Source organism: Drosophila gunungcola, assembly GCF_025200985.1.
Source record: "Drosophila gunungcola strain Sukarami chromosome 2R unlocalized genomic scaffold, Dgunungcola_SK_2 000004F, whole genome shotgun sequence".
Classification (NCBI taxonomy): Eukaryota; Metazoa; Arthropoda; class Insecta; order Diptera; family Drosophilidae; genus Drosophila; species Drosophila gunungcola.
Window position 1 is genome coordinate 3,455,116 of NW_026453167.1, and position 22,386 is coordinate 3,477,501.

Genomic DNA, 22,386 nt, shown 5'->3' on the forward strand with positions numbered 1-22,386 from the left:
TTAAGCCCCAATAAGCTGGGGCAACTTTACGGTTTATTGCCATGTTTGTTTGTCAATCGTTTTGGGAAAAGATGTGGAGGCAAGACGATGCGGGCCCAGGCCCAATCCGCCATTCAATAGGCGCTCATTTTTCAAATCAAGTGAAGTGTGAATGAGCCAAGTCCGCTTGGGCCCGAAGGACCCTCAACAAATTTGCCACGCCAAATGAAATGCCTATAAAAAATAGAAGTCCAACGAGGGTTTTTTCGCTACTCCCCAATTGAAATAATGCCGAGACTTTGAATTTTTGCTTTTCGGTTAAATTTATTTATTCGGGTTTATTTAAATGTTTTGTAAACATGCATCAAAGCTTAAATGGCTAGTCATAAATTTGTTTCGGCTGGTTTTCTTTTTCGTTTTCTTTTTTCCTTATGCATATAAATATATAACTAGACGTATGATAAAATATGTGGGTGTATTTTACTCAATGCTAAACTTAAATTTGGCTTAGTTTTTCAATGTTTGAAAGCATTGAAATCGCTCGTTGTTTGTGTGATGCATATGTTTGTGTATTTATACGTACTAGTTTAGCTTAGAAGTCGATTATAAAATGCTGATGATGAAGGTTAAAATGCTCTAATCCTAGAAATGCTTCAACTGGTTTAAATGCAAATTTGTGGCAGTTTTTATGTACATTTTAGCTGCACACTTGTGTGTATGCAGCACCACGCAAATACTATTCTCGAAGATATCCCCATTCCAATACATCTATATAGTGTATATATCGTGTGTTTGTACAGTTACTGTTAAAATTTAGCCATCGGTCTGTGTGTATGCTAAGTACGCATGTTGAACAGGCGTCGAACTTAAGCCTACGTTAGCGGTGACAATACTCGGGCAGACACTAAGAACAATACTACTAATTACTTTTTGGCATATGCTCCATCAGTCTGGCCTCACTTCTCGGCACTCTGCATGGCCTTGCTGAGGGCAGCCCCCAGTTGGCTGAACGAGGGTCGCTCCTTGGGATTGGACACCCAGCAGGACAGCTGAAATTGCGTAAAAACATGGGCAAATTAGTTTTCATGTCTTTGTAAGGTCAGGGTCTAAAACAGTAATAGCTTATAAGTACTAAATCATAATGTAATAATGCCTAACTAAAATATATTAAATTTGTAAGCCCTAAATTTTTATTATGAACTCTAACTTACCTATATTAAAAAGCTAGTCAATAGAATAAGCTAAGGCGCACACCATAACAATATGGTATACTGATAAAAAAATTGAATAGAAAAAATAAATTTCTGACTATTGAATTGCATAGTTTATAATATATATTTCTTAAAATATTTCAATTTATGTTGAAAATACTAGATTTTAAATAGTTATATTTAATTTGAATGCATTTTATTTAATTTTAATATGGTTTACATATTAAATAAACTTTTAGGTATTTAAATCCGTTCCGAAAAGAGTCAAAAATTAAATGGATGAAAATTAAAGCGAAAAATGTTTAATTTGAGTACAAAACATTTAAATTTACTTAGTTTTCCTGACAAAATGATAATGTTTGCTTTTTATAGTCTTAACAAATCTGTTATTAATTTTATTTTAATGATTAAGACATCAAAATTCTTACCAAAATTTCCCGGAGGCAGTCAGGGGTCGCATCGGCCACCGACCATTCTAAAGATCCTGCCTGCGATCGCTGCACCACCTGCTCGTTGGTCAGTTCCTCGTGGGGAAGCTTTGTGGCCTGATTAAAGAGCTCCCACACCACCACTCCGTAGGCGAAGATGTCGCTCTTGGTGGTGTACTCATCCTCCTGGATGCACTCGGGTGCCAGCCAGCGAATCGGGAGCAGCGTGTTCCGGTGCTTGTGGTACTCGCGGCTGTACTTGTCCTTGCAGAGAGCCGGATAGGAGACCTTTACTATAAATTCACTGGAGATCACGCAGTTCCGAGTGGCCAGATCCCTGAAGAGTTAACAAAAAAATAAATAAGATTTAAGAAATTATTGGTTAAAGTATTAGGGGGGTGCCAAAAGAAATCCTTTGGGTTTCTAAAATCATTTAGTAAGGTGCTCAAAAGTATGCAGCAATATATTTTGAATTCAAAAGTACTTCGAACTCAGTACATAAAATGTGGTTCATTGCATAATTTTAGGCAGATTTATAAGTTATTTCAAGACCATAGCGATGTATGTAGCACTTTCAATTGGTAACATTATATTTTTTTTCAGAAATATTCAACTGTTCCATTATACAAATTCAAGAAATGATCTTACCTATGGGTGAACCGAGCTCTGTAGATGGCGTCCATTCCTCGGGCAATTTGGTAGGCCACGGCCAAAACCTGGCTGGTGGTCAGTGGCGGCGGCGAGGAGCTTCCGGCGGTGGCAGTGTTAACTTTTCCGGCGGTGGCCAGCAGGAACTGCTTGAGATCGCCCCAATCGGTATACTCCAGCACCATGTAGTGTGGATCCTTTTCGCGACACAGGCCAAATAGACGTACAACCCCCTTGTGCGAAAGGCCACGCAAGAGATCCAACTGTCGTCGAAACTCCTGGCAGGCCTGCTCATCCTTCACTTTGTTGAGGGCCTTGACCAGGACCAGCTGCTCGAGACCCGACTGATCCTGTTGCTCCTGCTGCTCCTCCTTGATCTCCTCGATGTCATCCATGGAGGTCTTGGAGCGTCGCTTCTCGTTTAGGGTACTCAGTGTGGTGCTGCCACTTCCACTTCCGCCACTGCCATTTTCGCTATTACTGTGCTGCTTTTCCGTGTCCGCATCCTTATCCGTGGGTGAGCCACTGGTCACCAGAGTGGCCTTCAATTTCCCCACAAACACATCCCCGAACTCGCCGCGTCCAATCTGAATGAGTTCACTGAGTCCAGATCTTGGCAAGGCCAACTGTTCGTAAATGTGGGCGGATTTCTTGGAGGCCCTCGACTGCTGGCTGCAGGCTGTGTCATCGGACTTCTGGGCATCCCCGCTGGACTTGGACCTGGACTTGCTGTGGCCATTGTGCTGCTTGGAGAGGCAGGGCTCCTGCTCCGAGCCCTTGCCATTTGTAGCGGCATCCGGCTGATCCGCGCCAGCCTCCTTGGTGCTCAGTTCGTTCAGGCGGGCTTTTCTGGCCTGACGACGATAGCGACACCAGAGCATTAGACCCACCACCAGAACAATGTAGGCCAGGGCCACGGTCATGGTGATCAGAACGGCTCGGGTGACCAGGAAGCCATCGCCGCCGGACTCCTCGGGGGCAAAACCATCGCCTGTTGTCTTCACCACCAACTGGACATCCTCCCGCTTGAGGCCTGCACTGTTGCCAATGGTGCAACCATAGCTGCCCTCATCCTCCACCTGCACATTCCGAATCTCCAGGGTGCCATTCTCCAGGAACCTGAATCTCTCCCGATCCGTATTGTTCTCGCTCAGATACTTGAGATCCTTGTCCCACTGAATCGTCGGTTTGGGGTCACCAATCGCCTGGCAGTGCATCACCACGGTGCCCTGCTCAGAGGTCTCAATCGGACCCACCGGCGGCACACTGAACTTGGGCGTGACCACCACATTTATGGCCACCGTGGCGTTGATCTGACCTTGGGTATTACTGGCATAACAAGTGTAGTTGCCACGATGTTCGGAGTTTACGTTCCTAAATATAAGTGTTCCATTGGCATCAACTTCTACTTGGTCGGGTAACGAAGTGTTTACACCATCCTGCACAGAAAAAATAAAGATTTTAATAAAAAAAAACATTTAGTTTGTCTTCAGGCTAAAACTATTTGAATGTCGTTAAACCTAAAAATATATAAAATCACTGAAGTCTCTAAGTCTAAAAATCCTAAAAGTATGCAGTAAAATATTTTGAGCCCGAAATTCCGTGTAATTCGTTCCGAAAGACGAAGTTTTTTTTTTACCTTTCTAATTCTTTTTTAAATTGTAGAGTTTTCTGTGGCATCCCCTTTCGTAATAAAAAGATAGTGTAACTTTAAAGGATAATTTCAAATAACTAGAGAGCTTTCCGTATTGGATTATCAAAGATACATATATGCAAATTAAAAATTCAATTTTTTAAATATCCAATTAAAAACCAATACTTTTTGCTTGGTGTCTGTGAGGTATAGAAGCAGACAGCTGACCATTACCAACCAATTTGCCAACGTGTGCCATGCGTTTTCATCAAATATTCAGAAAAACAACCAAAACAGGGCACACAACACTTTGAACAGGTTTGAGCCAGGTTTGTTTTTCGCCCAAATGAAAAACTTCTTTTGAAAGGGTTCGATTTCCTTTTTTTTCGACCCGTTCCCAAATGGACAAACAGTTGCCGAAATTGGTTGGCCATGGCAAACAGCTGGCAACACAAAACGCTCAATGGCAGGCGCATAGAGTGGGTTTCATGGAGTGGTGGAGTGGTACCGAAGAAGGGTGCTTAGGCCAGATAGACTCAATAGAGTTTTGCATATGAAACGGTTTGTTTGGAAGGAAAAGTTTGCCCAGCGGCGCGTTGCGCGTTTTTCAATTTGTCAATGACATGTGGCCATCACTGGAATGGAGTGGGCCCAAACGTGGTGGCAGTGTCTAACATTCCCATTCGAGAGCTGTCAAAATGAAGACCGAAGTGCCTTGGCTACAACTGAATAAACGGATGTCAATCGTTTTTGTTTCGGCTAACGCTGTCGACAAATTGACAGGTTTTATGATTGCAGCTAAGAGTTATGTTTACCTAAGAGATATAATATCTAGTATTAATAGTTTCTAAAATTAACTTTAAATAAATAAAGACCTTTGGCATAAATTGTAAAAGTTTTACAGGAAGAATTTTTTTTAAACTGATTTTTCAGATATAAGGTTGGGGTACATATAATATCAAAATTAGTAAGTATAACAATTGTTTTATTCCTATGTAACCTGCTTATTTTTAAATCCAAATGTTTATTTAATTATATTAATAGTTTATATATTATGTTAATAATGGTTTGGTATGGAAAGAGGGTTAACACATAGTATATATACAAAATGTATCCTTCTTGTTATTTTTTTGAATTGCTCCTAAAATATTACCAAAGTTTACCATTTAAACCCCCAAAATGCCAATGATTACTCACCCTCATCCATTGCACCTGTGGCGCTGGAGTACCCTGAGCCTTGCAGTGCACCTTGGCCACCACTGCATCCAGCTCCAGGTTCTTGGAGGTGGGTTGTGGCACAAACTTCAGTTGTTCGATGACCTCCAGTACTCCAGGCGACGAGTTAATCGGGGCATGAGCCTCCAGTTGCAGCTGGCATTGGTACTGGCCCGCATCGCTGGCTATAATGCTGGCAAAGCTCAGGGTTCCGTTCTGCTTGTGGAGTACTAGACGACCATCTTCCCGGAGCAGGGCATCCTTGCCAGAATCGGAGGAAGAGTGCCCGGGTATGGGCACCGAACCACCAAGTTCCACTTGCCGCAGCAGCTTGCCATCCTTTCGCCAGCGAAGTTGAATGCGTTGGTTTTGCAGCTCGTCGGGGAGTTCATAGAGGCAGGTCAGGGCAGTGGGCTCACCCTCCTTGATGACCACCTGGCTGCTGGGTCCCTGAACAATGCGCAGATCCTCCGGAGCCGGGGGCAGTGACTCCAAGCCACCAGATCCGCCACGCTTGCCGCGGCACAGGAATGTCTGCTTGTCCCAGGACTCCAGCAACTTTTGATTCTTCCGCCTGGGAAGTCTGGGCAGGCACTTCACATTCGACTGATAGACGTAGCCCTGCTTGCTCATCACCCGACCAGCCGCATTGGAGGCGGTACAGCGGTACAGGCCATCGTCGGCGGGTCCCGGCTGACGGACAATCAGGCGGTGCTGATCCAGCTGGACGTTCTTCCAACTGCTCAACTTGGCGCTGTTGCGATACCATTCGATTCGAAGCGGTTCCGAATCCCCGGAGGCTCCCTCCACGTGGCACTTCAGCAGCAGCTCGTTGCGATTGCTGCCCAGCAACTGCACACTGGCCGATTCCAGATCTGAAGAGAGAAATGTGAAAGTTTTGATGTAAGTGCATTGTCATAATATACAAAAATTATACTTTTCAAGTTTTTATCACTCGAAGTAGTTTTATTGGCAATCCATTCCTAGTAAAAAATTTAATTTCATTGTTATTGCTTAAAATCGCTGTACTAAAAATGACTATATCTGTAATAATATGGTATAAATTTTTTATTATTGGTTTATATTAAGAGAAGAGTCGAAAATAAAATAAAACTTTTAAAGTTATTTATAAATAAAAAAGAAATAGGCAATATAACTTTAATAAAGCTGCAATTAATTATATTATTATAATTCCAAGCCATGTTAATGATAAGTCATGGTTTGAGTTATGAAAGTTCGACTGATGTTTAAAATTTGTTCATATATTAAATTGCGGTAAGCTTAATTGTTGTTTTGCTACGATTTACATTGCAACTAAAAATAGGATATTAACAGAAAACATATGCAGTCTTTTAGTTTCTTGATGTTGAAAGTTAAATCCCCATTCTTTAAATTCCTTTTGAATTTATAACTAATTTAAGTCTTTGCAATTTTCAAGAGTAGATATAAGAAAACAAGAAGTATAAATATGTATGTCTAATAAGTTGTGTCAACATCTAAGGCTTCTACTGACACAAAACATGCTTATAAATTATACATTTATTTAAAACGAATGTAATAATTTTCTTAAATTTAAGTTAAAGTTTTAAATTCATTTTGAAGGAATATAATATAAATATAATCTTCAGGCTAATGAAATATTTGTTCTCTGTGTAAAAGGCGGAGCAGATGCGAAGATGTGAGCAGCGAAATGAGTGTGGGCTATAAACTAATTGAATTAATGCAGTAGTTCGGTCAGCGGGATTCGGAATGCCCCTGCATGATATTGATCAGCCCCAGCCCCAGTCCCAGTCCCAGTGAAACCGAATAGGCTGGCATTCCATAAATATGCATAATATATCCGGAAGATACATTTAGCCTTAATGCGTTTTCTTGGCTCTGCGAATTCGCTTCGCCCGTTTCTTCTTTCTGATTTTCAGCTTTTTTGCTTTTCTGCATTTCTGCTTTCTGGTTATACATATTTCCCTTTGCAAGTACGGGTATTTCGCGCGGCATTAAGTGCATTTTATCGTCAGTTCAGCGCCGAACACGACGCTGCAATCTTTGTCTTTATCGGCGAAGCCTGGCAGCCCATTTAAGGTGCCGAGGAAGCATAAATTGAACTGTCAGTCAGGGGAAGACCACGAGCAGGACCCCAACCACAAACCCTACTAGCCACTACCACCACCTTACTGCTGCCCATATGTAAATGCTCACATGCCCCCCCGATTTTCCGGGCCCACGGGCTTTTCCACTTCTTGGCCAGACGGAACGGAATGGAACGGTACTTGCCAACAATTGCCGCATGAGAAAAGAGTTTTTGTGGCGGAAAAGAAAAGCGCATAAAAAAGTGGGGAAAATGCAAAGGAAACTGCAGTGCAAAAGAAGAATGTGCTGCTCTCTAAACTCTGTGCCGTGGCATAGGGTTTAATTTATGTTTTAGTGGCAGCCGGAGGCGCAAGGGGCGTGGCCGGTCATGTTGCAGACACGCTAGCATTCACATTCGCTGCACAGGAAAAAAAAAGTTATTTCATAAATTCAACAGTACCTCATCAATATAAAATTTGTAAAACATGTTTTCAATGGTCAAAATAGCAATAGGTTGGACTATAAGAAAATTCTTAAATATTGGTTCTTTTTATTGTCAAAAAGGATTTTCTAAATATGTTCTTAACTTACCTCTAATTATACTACAGTAAAGCAGATGTGTTCTAAAAGTATACCTAATGTTTATAATAAATTGGAATGTGTAAAGAAAATTTCTTGAATAACGAAAGCTATTAGTTCATTATATCAATATTAATCAGTAAATCATGACAAATTAATCATTTATTTAAATAGTAAACTATTGTTTCGTGCTTTACGTAGTTGCAATACTTTTTGGAAACGGAAATCTTTTCCAGTGTGTGGCTTTTGTAATACCGGACTTCCCTCATATCTTCTGGCTGCAATCGTGTATCTGCAGCCCATTGTGTCGATGTGAATGAGATACTTTTGTATCTCGAGTGATAATTGTCGGATGCCGGGAGATGTTTCGCCTCAAATGTTCTAATTTGAATTCCCCACCAAATAATTTATTCAAATTGTTTTTTGTCAGATTCGTTATTTGCATGGGTATATGTTTTTTGTGTATGTACCAGAGTAAGCGCCCCAGCCTTCGGAGATGGTGCCATAATTTTCATAAAACATTTTTTATCTGCGGCCCGAAGGAGCAAACTAGGCAATGGTTGATGTATGTTTTATGGATATTTTCCCTCACTTTGCCTATCTGAATGTTTGCCAGGTCTGTTGGGCTGCGGTTTGCTGGCCGCGTTAGAGAAATTTACATATGCACATAAATCTTGTTTGGGCACCGACTTTGTTTGCGTCTCGCGGAGTCAGTGAACAAAAAATGCCTCTAAATATTTGTAGACACTTATTTGGTGGCAGGCAGAGGAAAAACAGAACCGAACAGAACAGCCCAAGACCGACAGCAACAACTCAATAAACAGAGCCGTGTCTTCGTCTCCGTTGGGGAAGTGTCAAAAGTTTTGAAATGTGTTTGTATATTTGTATATTTGTATATTTGCTCTTCTTGGGGCACGTCCACGTCCATCAGCTCAACGACGACGATGGATACGATACCTTCGCTGGTTCGGTTGTTCGGTTGGCCTGTGGCACAAACTTTTGGTATATGTTACGACTAAAATGACAGTAGAGTGAACTAATTGGCACTTAGACGGCCTGCGAGCGAAAGTATCTAATGGATGGCCAAACATCTGGGGGGAATTGAGCAGCAGGTAAAGTGTGCAGTCGATTCAACTCGGCTAAATGCGGACACAACTCGTATCTTGAGGGGTAAGCACAAAAGTATCTGATGGACAAGCATTCTGGAAATGTTGAAATTTTGTTTATGGGCATTGTAATTGATCATAAAATGGGTTAGGTATTTACTACATATTGCTGAAGGATGAAGTATACAAACGCATTTCTAAACATTTAAATTGAAATCGTCTAGGTTAAAATAACATAAAATGCTCTTTAATAAGATAAGCTCTTTACTATTAAGAGTTTACCTTATCAGTAACATTTAAATTTATTATTCGATTGGTGGTTAGTTAAAAAGCTTTATAAGTAAGTTAAATATGTTTTTCTTTTTTTAATTACTTAATCTTGTGTTTAATAACAACAAAAACAGTTTTTTTGTTTATTATTTGTATCTTTATCTAACACTAGCTTAGTCAGCAAAATAAAATTAAAGGCATTAACATCATAGGTAATAATTTGAATAATTTCATTTAGTTAATTTAGAAAAACACATTCTTAAAAAAATGTTTTTGCTTCCTCTGATAGAGAGATACAATCTAGAGTACCTTGAACATAAAGACACATATAGCGTTTGTTTGAAAGGGTCTTTCGTGTTACCTCGCATAAATCTTGATCTTTTCGACTACTCATTTTGTGATTTCTGTGTGATCTCAGGAGCTACAACATTCCAAAGACCATGTTGGCTAACTATGCACTAGGCAGAGGTTGGCAGGTAGGAAAAACGTGGCCTAACTGTAACTGAAATTACGAGCCAGCCGCGTCTCGCTAATTAACGAGCGTCTCATTAGGCTGATGTATGCATCGTCAGAAGCTGCAGATCTTTTGACACCTCTGGCATAATGGGCTATGTACCTGAGGGGGAGGGCGTGGGAGTGGCACCGACGAATTTTGGAGTCAGGGGCGGGGTCGGAAGGCGGCCATCATTCACACGTTGAACGTGTGCAAGACGAGGTAAACACACTGGGCAACTACAGCTGGGAACGTGAAAAATAAAACGAAGAAGTAAACCAACACGACTCCGAAACAAAATAAATTTGTTAGACTTTTTCGCTGGCTGGAGCATAAACCACAATCGCTGTAAACAATTGAAGGAATGCCGAGCGGTGGTGTGAGTGCAAGTGGGACCGGGACGCATAATAAAAAAGCGTAGAAAAAATAGAGACGCCTTGGGTAAACAAAGTGGAAGTAAATGTCGAAAGGCGGGCAGAATTATAGATATCGGAATTGACAGTTCCCCGGGGAGTTGGAGAGCAGATCGTTGTTATCGGGTCTTGAAAGGAGAACCTCCTTTTTTGGTACCCCATTCCAAACTCAATGCCCCAAAGGCGGAATAAGTGTGCCGACTGCGACTTATTTCGTCAACTGGTGAGCCCGCTTCTCCAAGACCCGCGATAAGATAACTCTTTTTTTTTTTTTTTCCTTTTTATGAGCTGCACTGTGCTGCATTCGTTTTTATCGCTTTTATCGCTTTTATGAAAATATAATTAATTGATAATCAAAAATAGATTATTCGGCTGTGCAGGCAGAGTTGTGAGTCGAACTCGTCGAGTGGAAATGTTTTCAGCGCTGTCATAAAGCCAAGTGGCCTATGTCCACTGAAAGATGGAAATGGGAGACCATAGAAGTGGCTGAGCTTCTGAAGTGGCCGGCAGTAATTGTAAACGTTAATGGACTTATGCAGCCCTTCCGTGTTTCCAATTGGACACTGGCCAGCAGCACTCCACTCCATTTCACTTCAATTGGTTGTGGCACAAAGCGGCTTACAAGTTATTGACCCATTTCACAAATTGGCGCACATGCAAGGGGCAGTATATCAAAATTGTGGGCAGATAATCTCACTCAACAAATGAACTATTTGCCAGATCATTTTGCCTCAGATACAAATCGATGAGTGCTTTTCATCAACGGATGATTTCAGATGTTGGTATCAATGAATTTCAGATTTTCCCATTTCCTTCAGTTTTCCAATTTCAGTGGCCATTTGTCCGTTCCATTTATGGAAAATTTATGACAACATTCGTTGGCTGCGCTTCCCCAGTGCGTTATCATGGAATCTTTAATTAAAGTTGGCCAGTCGCTGTCTCAGCACCCCCCAAACGAATTTCAAATTAAAACGTTAAACATTCGATTATCGCACATTGTCTGCGTTTGGTTCTCTGGATTTTTGCCTGCCAGTGGCTTTTAGAAAGGGGATTTAAGCTCCACTGACCTTTAACCCCTGGCAAGGGCATGAACCCCCTTTCGTGGGGATTCCCTGAACTACGCTCCTGTTGCTGCTGCCATCTAACGCTTTCCCCAAAAGTTGCTAATGATCAACTCGTGTAAGAGCAGAGGAAAGCTAAAAGTAAAATAAATGTCAAAAAAGAAAATAAACGAAAATCCTAGAGTTGGAAAAAGAGTACTCGCCAGAGATGCACAGGAAAAATATCTGTATAGAGATTTCGGATTTACTTGGTTTCAAAATGCATAGAAAAAATATTTCTATGTAAGTTTCGGATTTACTTTAATAAATAATTAAATTTATTAAAAATATATGTTATGGGATCCTTTGTTATAAAACATGTGTGTTATTTTGTGCCTGGTAAGCTGAGTACAGATTTATTAATTTATATTTCAGCAGCTACTTTAAAATAGAAAATATTATTTTTTACGCTGTGTAATGAAATATAGGGACAGAGAAAGGTCGCAGGATAGCGCGCCAAAAAGTTGGCTACATTTTCTGTTTCCCAGCTCGTGTCTGTTTTTCTGATTTTCTGTTTTTCGGTCTGACTGTCTGGCTGTCTGTCGTCGACGTCGTCGTCGTCCCCTTTAATGTGCTCCGAGCTGGGCTCGTAAAATTTTATGCGTTTTTCCGGCATTCACAAAATGAAAATTATCCGGTTTCCCCCCTCGCGGATCCCCGGAAAAATCCCTTTCCACCCCCGTATCCGTAAAATAAAAAAAAACCCAACTTGCCAACTGCAGTCAACTTGAACTTGTGTCTAGAGCACAGATACAACAGCGGCTAAAGTCTATATGTGATGGGGGTGCCTGGTGCCTGGTTTGTCAATTTGGGGGTTGCTTTTCGTCCTGCCATCCCCCTCGTCCTTCGTCCTTGGTGTGTCTTTGCATTTTGTTTGGTTTTTATGACTTTGCTGGCTGTTGGGTTGCCATTGTTGCTGCTGATGTTGCTGCTGCCATTTCTCATTTTATGTTTATGTTTCGTGTTAATGTTGCATTTCATTTCCCCCCTGTAAAAGTACATTTCAGCATACAAACACTCTGCTTTTAGCCACCAGCTTCGCTCAGCTGTTCAATGGTTAGTCTGGGTATCCTGGTTCCTCAGTCCTGAGTCCTGAGAGTCCAACAACCCCTTTCGCTGAGCAAATGTTTGGAATGTCCTTCCCCACCTCGTCTCGTCCTTTCAGAAGCCAGTCGCAGTCGTAGTCGTCGTCGTCGTCGTCTGGTTTTCGGTCTGGCACTGCTCCTTTTTCTACTTGTTTTGGCCCTGGCTTGATTCTGGGTCCTGGTTTTATTGCCGTTTCGTTGTCTGTTTAATTTCTTCGCTGTCTGCTTAATTCCTTGTAGTCATCGGTTAGTTTGCAGGCACTGTCAGCATTTGTCTTCTCCTTTTTATGATCCTTTGAAAAGGGGTTCGCACGACTTGGTCGTTGAGATTGCAGGCGTCTTAAAGACTTGATTTTATGTACATTTCTTGGAAAGTTCTTGCTTTTAATTAACTATTTTATCATCATTCAAATATTGCTTTTTTCAAATAACTATTTAAAATGTTTAACCATCCATATTTCTATATATGCAATATTGTGATTGTGTTTATGTTTTTCAATTAAATTGAATTTAATAGTTATGGGCTCTAAACCGATTATTATGATTAAAATAATATATTCTTTATCCTTTATATTCATTTTAAAGTCCATTAATTTTTCTATTTCTCCTTCCATATTTTAACTGCTCTTAAGGGTACAACAGACATTTCTTCTTCCATTTCCACTGCCTTTCTGTCATTTATTTTCCATCGTAAATTTGTAAAAAACGTTGCCAACAAAAATGTCACTTTTCACGCGCTTAATTGAACACTTATTTGCAAAGGAAAATGAAAAAGAGAAAATTCCCGGCTGAGACAATGCAGCCGGGAGACAATAGCCTTGGCTCCTGAATAAAAACGTTTACGAACCCCAAACTTCAGACGAACGACACCATCCGCCATCCTTGGCTACATGCATATTTTAATAGTTTTTGTCTGCTGCTCAAGAATTATGAGATTGATGCAAGCTGGGCAGGGGGTTGTAATCACATAACCCACTTAGCTTCAGCTGGCGCCAAGATGCATACACATACCGACCGTCTTCCCAGATATTCCATGCCCTCTCCACGAACTTTCAACAGCAGCTGCTTTTTTTGGAGGGAGCTGCGGCAATTAAAATCAACTCCCCAAACTACAAATTAATTAGTTAATTAATTAGCTAAAAACACTTGAGATGAGGCCGGGTGTATAAATAGCAGAGCATTGCTGTTGGGTGGCTTTGATCAGAACTCGGATGCCGTGGAAGCGCTGACAGGCCAGCTACAGATACAAATGCAGATGCAGATGCAGATAGCAGCCACCAGATCAGATATATCTTCTATATAGCAAGAAGTTCCCCAAACACATGCACTCCAGATTGTGCATAAAGACCCGCGTTTTGTTTACATCAAATGGAAGAGGGAGGGGGGAGGAAGGGAAGGCGGGGCGGTAGATTGGGGATCGCTGCCGAGCTGTTTGTTAAATTTATGCATTTTTCTGCTTAAAGGCAAATGCAACTAAATGAACATCAATCACGTGACGCCGCTGCCTCAACAAGAGGCCAAGAACTGCAACTGCACTTGCTGCTTGAAGGGAATCACCAATGTACTGAAAAAATATTTTTCTTATATATCTATAGATTACTGCAATAATTTACAAATTTGGAGTTTCAAGAGAATAAATATATCAAAATTGCTTAGTGTCCAAAAGCATTTAGAAAAACAAAGTAATGTAAGAAATATATTATATTACTATTAATATATTATAACACGTTTTGTAAGAATTATTTTGTATTTATATCAAATGTTTAGACATTTGTTAACTAATCAAATGGTATGGTTCAAAAATTTCTCTAAACTAGACTGAATAAGAAGATTAATTTTGTGTGTTCAGTAATGACAAAAGAATGATTCATCTACATTTTTTAAAAAAGAATAAATGAATCTTGAACTGCAGTAATATAATATAAAATGTAAAAATGTATTGTTAATGACAAATATATCACAAATAGGACAATTATTTTTGTAATTTGAAAAGAGAATATTGTGGGTCTATCCCAAGCATTAACTTTTATTTAAAAAGAATTGAACTATACGAAATATTCTTTTCTTAATATTCTGAAGATTATTTTAGTTGATCCATTGTTATTAAAAATTGAAGAATATATTTTTTTTTCTGTGAGCTTTTCTTCAGCTGTGTCTTCTTCTTCACGCTCCGGTGCATGGGACTGCATTCTGTGCACTGCACTGCACTTCCTGTAGTTCTGGGCAGAGGCGGCGGCGGGGTGGAGGGGCAGGGGCAGGGGCAGGGGGGCCTGGAAAGGGGCGGCACTAAATGGGGTTCGGCTAGCATGGGATCTGACGCATGTACATCAAAACTTTCGGTTTTTATCTTTCATCGGTCGGTTGTGCTGTGTTTCGTCCGCTTGGGTTGTGTTTTTATGCCTCTTTACCTTTTCTTGTTGTCTTGTGGTTTGCCCAGAACTAAAAGGGGGTTTGGCAGGGGGGGGGCGGAAGGCCAAGGGGAGTCGGGGAAGGAATGCCATTAAATGCAGCATTAATCAAATGAATTTGCCCTATGCCTAGCAATTACACGCAGAGAAATCAGAGGTAGCTAAGTGAGTGCATAAATAAAAATCCAAGGCCGTGGGTACTTAACAATATTCTAGGGAATAAAGAAAACTTTCTTACTTTTAGGGTAAACAAAAGTATGGGTACAGAAACTTTAAGTTTTTGAACGGATATTACGACAAAAGGTATTAATATATTCCGAATATCTTACTTAGTTACAGAGACATCATATTTTAACATTTTCAGTTATAAAACAGACCTTTTTCCATTATTGCATATTTATTATTATTATGTTTTCCAAAACGTATTTATATATATATCACACATTTATTTTTAAATGGCTATTTTTTTATGCAAGTTATAAGACATTTCTAAAGTTCTCAAAGAGTTTGTATATTTATGCAGTCTTAAAAATAATTTATATGGGATACCTTTTATCTAATTTTAAAGTTTTTAAAGGAGTAATAGCGAACCCTGCTTATTTGACAAATCGTAAGGAATTCAAATATGAGACAATATGGAAATTGAAGTTTTTCCTAGTGTCCTCGGTTATTTTGCATACAATAGAATTGCGCTTTGTTAATTTACCCAAGCAAACTCAGATTTGCTGTCGCCCTTAACCATCAGTCAATTTGCTTATTGCGTACAATTGTAGGACTGCGACTGAATGTGGGATTGGAGTTTGGAGATCGGGGATTGGGAATAACTACTCACATATCACGCTCAATTTGGCGGGCGGAGACGCCTCCCTGGCGCCGCTGGCCAAATTTGTCGCGATGCAAACATAGTCGCCAACATCCTCGATTCGCTGCACCGCCTCGATATGCAAATTGGAGCCGATTTGATAGACACGCTTGTCATACACAATCCGATGACCTGGAATATAATGGTTGGCAAGAAACACGAATGCTTAATGCATGTCCATGGTATATGTAAATCAGGGCTCATGCTCATGCCCATGCTCACCATTATGCAACCAGTCGTACTGCAGTTCGCTGTAGTTATCCGTGGATTCGCACTCGAATTCGATGGATTCATTCTCCACCACCGACTGACTTTGTGGCAATCGCAGGAAACGCGATGAGACGGCCAAAACGGGAGCTGTAAAAATAAGTACAAAAAATTAGCAAAATGTTAACCCCTTAAAGTTAATCATTACACTGATTACAGGGTAAAGTTGCAGCTTTGAAATTCTACAGCCTAAGCTCATCACAATTATCCCTTTTCGAAACAATTTCGTATAATTAACTACAAAATTGCATTATACATAATTACGTTTAATTAAAGTGGTTTAAACAAATTAAATGCGCTTAAGCTGCTTAAATTACAGTGTTTAACGCAAATGTAATTTTGTTAAGCGCTTTGCAAGGATACAAGCACAAAAACACCAGAAACAAAATACAAAAAAAAGGGAGGGGAAAAATAAAAGAGGCCCTCTGACACATAAAATACCCTTATTTATTTATAAATAATTATTTTTCTTTCTCTTAAAAACTTCAAGAGTCAAAACTGTTTAAAGGAATTACTTAAAATAAGTGCAATAGTGAGGAAATTATTACTTTTATGATCTAAAAAACAAAACTCATGCCTGAAAAGAGTGTTACAAAACCGCATTGCAAAAGTCGCAACATCATTGTCCACCAAAGTTGCGTGTGCTTAAACAAAATTACAATATGTGTATGAAAAATAAAATAAACAAAAACGATCCCAGAGTTTTGTGCCAACATAATTAAAAGCCCGGAGCGAAGGCGTCCATAAAAAGCGGGCAAAAAATAACCGTATTCAGAGAGGAAATATGTTTTTATTCATTTAATTTGTTCATTTCTCTTTTTGTTTTTGTGAATGCAATTTGGTTATTATATTAAATCAACAGCCGCAAAATGCAATTTGCGGCATTCAAAATGCAATTCAATGAATGCATTTTAATGACGATTACCTAATGAGCTGGCAGGAAATTCAGGTAACCGATTCCAAAAGACTTTATCCTATTAAGGCTGTTTAAATAAGACCACAAGTGGCGCCATTGGGGGCTAAGAAGTCAAGTATCCAAGATCCAAGATTGTTCCCAACCGCAACTCGAAACGAAAAGCAATTCGAAAGCAATTATTTTTGATTATACGAGTGGGGAACCGGGAACAAGAACTACAAAACGGCCACCATTATATTTGGCCACTAATTGGAGCAATTTGAGACAACACCTCAGATTGTGGGGTTCCTTTGGGCCAGAGACCACGACACGGAATCAATAAGCGGGCCAGCCAGAACAACATCATTACAGGGACTTCGGGGGAGGGGTTTCGGCTTCACATGGCTTTCATATGCCAGTCACATATGCCGCTGACGTGTTATGATACAAGGCAGCGAAACGAAGGCCCCACCAAAAAGGCAGTTGGGCAGGCAATGCGTCTGGATACTGGATACTCTCTCCTAACAAGGCCTTTCCCCTTTTTCGATTTCCCCTCACCACCCCCTGAATCGATTTAATTTGCCGTGCGGAAAACGAGTTCGCGATGGGGGAACAAAGTCAGTTACTGGGCGTCGATTAAAGAAATATGCGTCCCGCTCTTCAGTTCGTTGATTGCACCAAGCCCAGTCGATGCCGATGTGGGCACGAAAATGCGTGAGGGCTGGGGAAAATGATGAGGGGTCAGTGGAGGAGCAAGTGGAGGAGGCAGTGGAGCACTACTGGCGGAGCAGGAGCAGTAAACTGAAAAAGTGTTGATGCTGCAAACATCAGCGACAGAACCACGGAGCAGCGGGCAGTCCCGGTCCCAACTGCCCATCTCGATCTGTCTGTAAATATACACTGAGCGGCAAAAAGTTGGCCATAAAAAAGCCAGCAGTTAATGACTGAAGGTCTAGGACCTTGGAATTTACATAATTTAAAATTGTAACTATGGAATTTTTTCTATAACTTTGATTTTGATGACTATTTCAATAAAGTGTACTCAAAAGATTTAGTTTTGTTTATAAAATGTTTACTTCATTCCTAAAGTTTTAGAAACAAAGATTACTAGGTTCATTGATTAAATATTTTATTAATTGTTTTAAGTAAGGCTTAAAGAAGAGAAATTTTCTTAGAGACCAATCTTTGTCTTTAACTAAACTATATAGTTTTATAGATAAATGCCTGTCTCTTCTCATAGGAATGATTTATAAAAAATATTGCAACCAACAAATGTATACTAATACAAGACAAACAAACTATAGTGTTTACAAACTAAACGACTTTAGATTCTGGAATTTCAGATCTTACAAAGATATTATTTCGGTTAGATAATTTTATGGATGAAAACAAATTTCTGAGTTACTTCTTGTGGCCCTCGGAATTATAAAAAACTGAATATAGTTTTTTAAAAAATATTTCCACAAAAACTTGCTATTTATAATGTTTCTAGTGCCTAAAAGAATTTAAAAAAAAAACCTATTGCCTATTTAAAGAGATTTCCTTCAGTGCATTACCCATTTCTTCCCCTCACCCTCTTCGGCTGTGTGTGTGTGTGTGTGATAATTAGTTCGTTTGTTTGGCTCGAATAACCGAAATCAGCAAGTCAGCAGCAGACAGCAGGCAGCATTACGAGTACCAACTGCTGCGGCCTCCTGCTCATCAGCATCTTAAGATGCCACGCAGATACGAATACGTTTCCAACTTCGACTGCCACAAATTGTGCGGCAACATTTGTCGATTAGGCACAATGAATGCGAAATATTGTTGTAATAATCAGGCAACCCACTGTGGCAGCCACTTGAACTTGCCCCATGGGTGGCGTTTTGATTTGATTCCGTGTGCTTTGTGGGGTTGCGGGTGAATGGGAAAAGAAATGCGAAGCTAGAACTGAACTGTCACTCTGGAATGTGCGGCATTTGTCTGGGAAAAGCGTTGCCGGAAAACTGCAAGTCAACTGCCAGACAGGCACTGAATGAAAAGTGGAAATGTGTCTGACAATTACCCGTCAAATGTTTGATATAGGGTTTTCTCCATGGACTGAAAGGAGCCCGAGATGGACTGAATTCTTTGATGGAGTTGGAATTCAATTTAAAGGTTACAGCAAGGCTAATCACTCACAGGGATTATTCAGGCATTCTTTTCTTTCAATATCGCTTGAACTTCTCTCGACCGTTTGCTTTGTAGTTAAAACCCAATTTGGAGATGAATAGTAAGTCTTAAACAATTCAAATGTTATTGTTCTTTGAAAGAAATCACCGTCATTCTTATTCAGGCTCAAGAGAATTCTATAAGATAACAATAACGTAAATATGTTGCTGATCGATATTTTTACATCTTACTTAGTGTTATCAAAATTTAAGAAATTATATATAGAAATAATATTTTCCTGTAGTAAATTAAGTTATAAATCTATCTGTAATATTCTCTATAAAGTTAAATCTTTTTTTGCATTTTAATAATTACTTTTTAGTTGAATTGTTAGAAGAAAATTAACATCAATGTTAAATAGATTAACATACAAATAAACTTAATTTTGATTGACAAACTTTTACAAATTATATTTATATGAAATAGAAAGCACTACATAATCGAACCACTGGAGATTCTAAGGTTAAAATTCATAAATAAAGGAACCGTAAGTCAGGACACTTAAACTGCGTTTTTTGTTATAGTATTTGAATTCCGCCTGTATTGCCATGAATTCTAGGCAAATGCCAGACTAGTTCATACAATTTGCAAGAGTATTCTCCGGAGAACTTTCGACTGGAGGTCTTTAAGGTTGCCGAAGGACGCAGACAGGCGGAAGAGGACGATGACGAGGATGAGGATGAGGATGAGGCAGAGGTGGGTTGCCAAAGGTTGGTGAAGGGGAGTTTTGTAGTTGCCACAGCTGCCCTTAATGTGGGATGCGATGTTCTTGCTTTTGCTTTTGCTTTTGCCGCTGGCCTGCCTGGCATGTTGCATGCAGCATTTTGCATTTGCTTGAATAACAAATTATGACTGCCACACAAAAGGAACTCGCACACACACACACACACACACACACACACCACACACACTGACAGCCACATTATTTGCCATACAAATAATGGACCTCTGTGTAGCGTTGCACAGATTTTGAAATATGCGAATCCGAATGCGAATCCGAATCCCAGTCCCAGTCGCAATCCCCCGCTCCTTTGCTGTCTGCCGGCTGGCTTTTGTTATCGGCTGTTTGCCTTTGTGCTACTTAACAGTCAGCAGTTTTCAGTTCATAGTCCTGTCTCACACACACACACACATGCGTATTTAAGGACCTCCGTTTGCATAATAGTGTGTCCCTCTTGAGACCAGAGTTCCCGATCCCCCACACCCAGGCTCGATCCTTATCCCACTCGTAATCCTTGCTGTAAACTATATTTGATTAGCCGAAATTTCGGCGTCGCATGTCTCACTTCAAGTGGTTATCCTGATCCTTGGCAGTCCTTTTATTTCAAGTGTGTGTTTGCCGGCACTGAGAGAAAATGCTTCAATTTGTGGCATAATTAACAGGAGAGATCTTTGGTTCTTAGTCTCAAATGATTGCCTTGCTTTTTAATCGAGAACCCAATATATTTTTTACTATAGATTTATATATTATTATATAAATAGTATATCATGAAATATTATCGGCCAAAAGCCAAAGTAGCTATGGCTGCTATTCCTCGCTGTGGCCTTAGTTTGTAAGTTAAAGCTTATATTTAGTAAATAACTAACTAAAACCATTCCATGCTCTTCATTAAATTAAGTCTCTTTTACTGACTGTCTTTATAACAAATTAACAGATTAGACTTGTTACTTCTTTTTTGTTGCTTGATTTTAAGTTTTAAGAAAAAGTTAGAAATTTTAAAACCAATAAAATATAGCTAGCATCTTAGATGTATATATTTCATAAGCTTTAAGTCATGTTTAGTATTGAATAGCCAGTGTTATTTTACAAACATCTGGAATATATAATGATATCCTTAGATCCTTAGTTTTTCCCCTGTGTGTGTTCCCCACATTATTTGCTTTTCTTTTCTGGCATTTGATGTTTGCCTAAAGGACTTCATTTTGAACGTGTCCAGCGTGTCCTTACCACTGAGTCTCAACATTTTCCAAACGGTTTCCTCTCCCGCTGGCTTCGTTCTCCTATTCCAAATTAGTTCTGCCGGCTCGGTGGCTCCTGGCTGACTTCTAATTGAGTCATTTTGCACGCCGCCTGCCTTTCAAATTCAATTGCCAGAGACAAAGGCTCCTCGGGATTATGGTTTTTCTTTCTGGCACACAAAAAATAGCCCTCGAAGAATAAGGTAATAAGTGCAGTTCCTTTTGACTACGAAAGCCTTGGGGTTAATAGAGTCCACATTATGGGTGGTCTGCCATTCAAGACGGAATGGCAAATATTCAAGGCAATACAAATGTTGTGATTCCTTTGAAGTTGGCTAGACGATCCAGTTGCAAAAGCAATTTCGAAATGCCGACATCAAAACAAGCAAATAAAAGCGAAAGGCAAACCGTAACCCCTTAAGCAAATGTTTCCATCTAGTCAACTAGGAGTTAAAAAAAGGAAACCATTCACTTAACCCATATAATCCACTTACCCATCATCAAAGCAATGGCCAAGCCGTATATTGAGATCATCCTGGCAGCCATTTACGTATATATCCTGGCCACTTCAACACCTTCGCTCTCAATTAGCGACACAAAAATGTGAACGAAGACCGGCACACCCGCGTATCGGATATAGAGTCGTATCGGAATCGAAATCGCAGTTTTATTTGGCTGGCAATCCGTTGAATACACTCGCACATCCACCAGAGAGTCACTGTAAGTGCCGGCCACTCGAAAATGCACTCAACGCATTTGTAAATATTCAATATTTGGATGCCGCAGACAACGACAACGACGACGACTGCCCTTTTTCAGAGGTTTTTCTAGGGGTTTTCAGGGGTTAACCCGGGGGGGGGGGGGCTTAACTAGGGTGGTGGTGGACTGACGTCCAGGGCGGTTTTTTTTATGTTTACTCTGGACACTCAAATTAAATTGCTATTTACATAGTTGGGAACGCATGAAATGCATTTATCACCGAACACACAGATACGCCACTTGCTGTTTGTTACTTTTATTTTCCGTCAACGTTGGTTTATGTTTCGTGGTTGTGTTGCGTTGCGTTTGCTTTTTTATCAGCGAACAGATTGACAAGCGACGGATACCGACAAAGGTATCTAGATACAGATACACAAAATGCAATGAAACGCTCGAGCTCGAAGACCGCGGCACAAGGAACTTGGGTTCAATTACCCAAGAGAACGCGAGCGCAACAAATCAACTTAATTTGTATCTTGAAGATGCAAGAGCCATTCTGCATCAGCTGCATCCTTGGCATCATCATCATCATCATCATCACCGTAGTCGCAATCGCATCCCGAACCGGCTTTTGGTGGGTGATTTTTTGTGGTCGGGGGAAACTCGGAATAACTCAGTACGAATACAGATCGAACGGAAGGAACGGAGCGGAATATTATATCTAATCGAATCGAACAGAACCGAACTGCACGCGCTCGAAGTCTGTTTATTACTGAGCGCTGCCGGCTGTTCGAAGTTGTTGGTGGGAACCGGCTTTTCGTGCTCTCCATGGACAAAATACTGGGTGCAGATGGGGCTCTCTCGCTGGAGGATTTTACG

General features: G+C 40.2%; 1 protein-coding gene across 1 annotated transcript; it reads right to left on the reverse strand.

Moving 5' to 3' along the window:
• Window positions 1-382: 382 nt before the first annotated feature.
• LOC128253990 (tyrosine-protein kinase-like otk) lies at window positions 383-22,331 on the reverse strand. Its single transcript, XM_052982746.1, has 7 exons — window positions 21,303-22,331; window positions 15,720-15,854; window positions 15,468-15,629; window positions 5,097-5,989; window positions 2,267-3,705; window positions 1,619-1,955; window positions 383-1,028 (listed from the first exon to the last, which is right to left on the reverse strand). The coding sequence occupies exons 1-7, from the start codon at window positions 21,352-21,354 to the stop codon at window positions 936-938; spliced, it is 3,111 nt and encodes a 1,036-aa protein (XP_052838706.1). The 5' UTR covers window positions 21,355-22,331; the 3' UTR covers window positions 383-935.
• Between the last annotated feature and the right edge of the window lie 55 nt (window positions 22,332-22,386).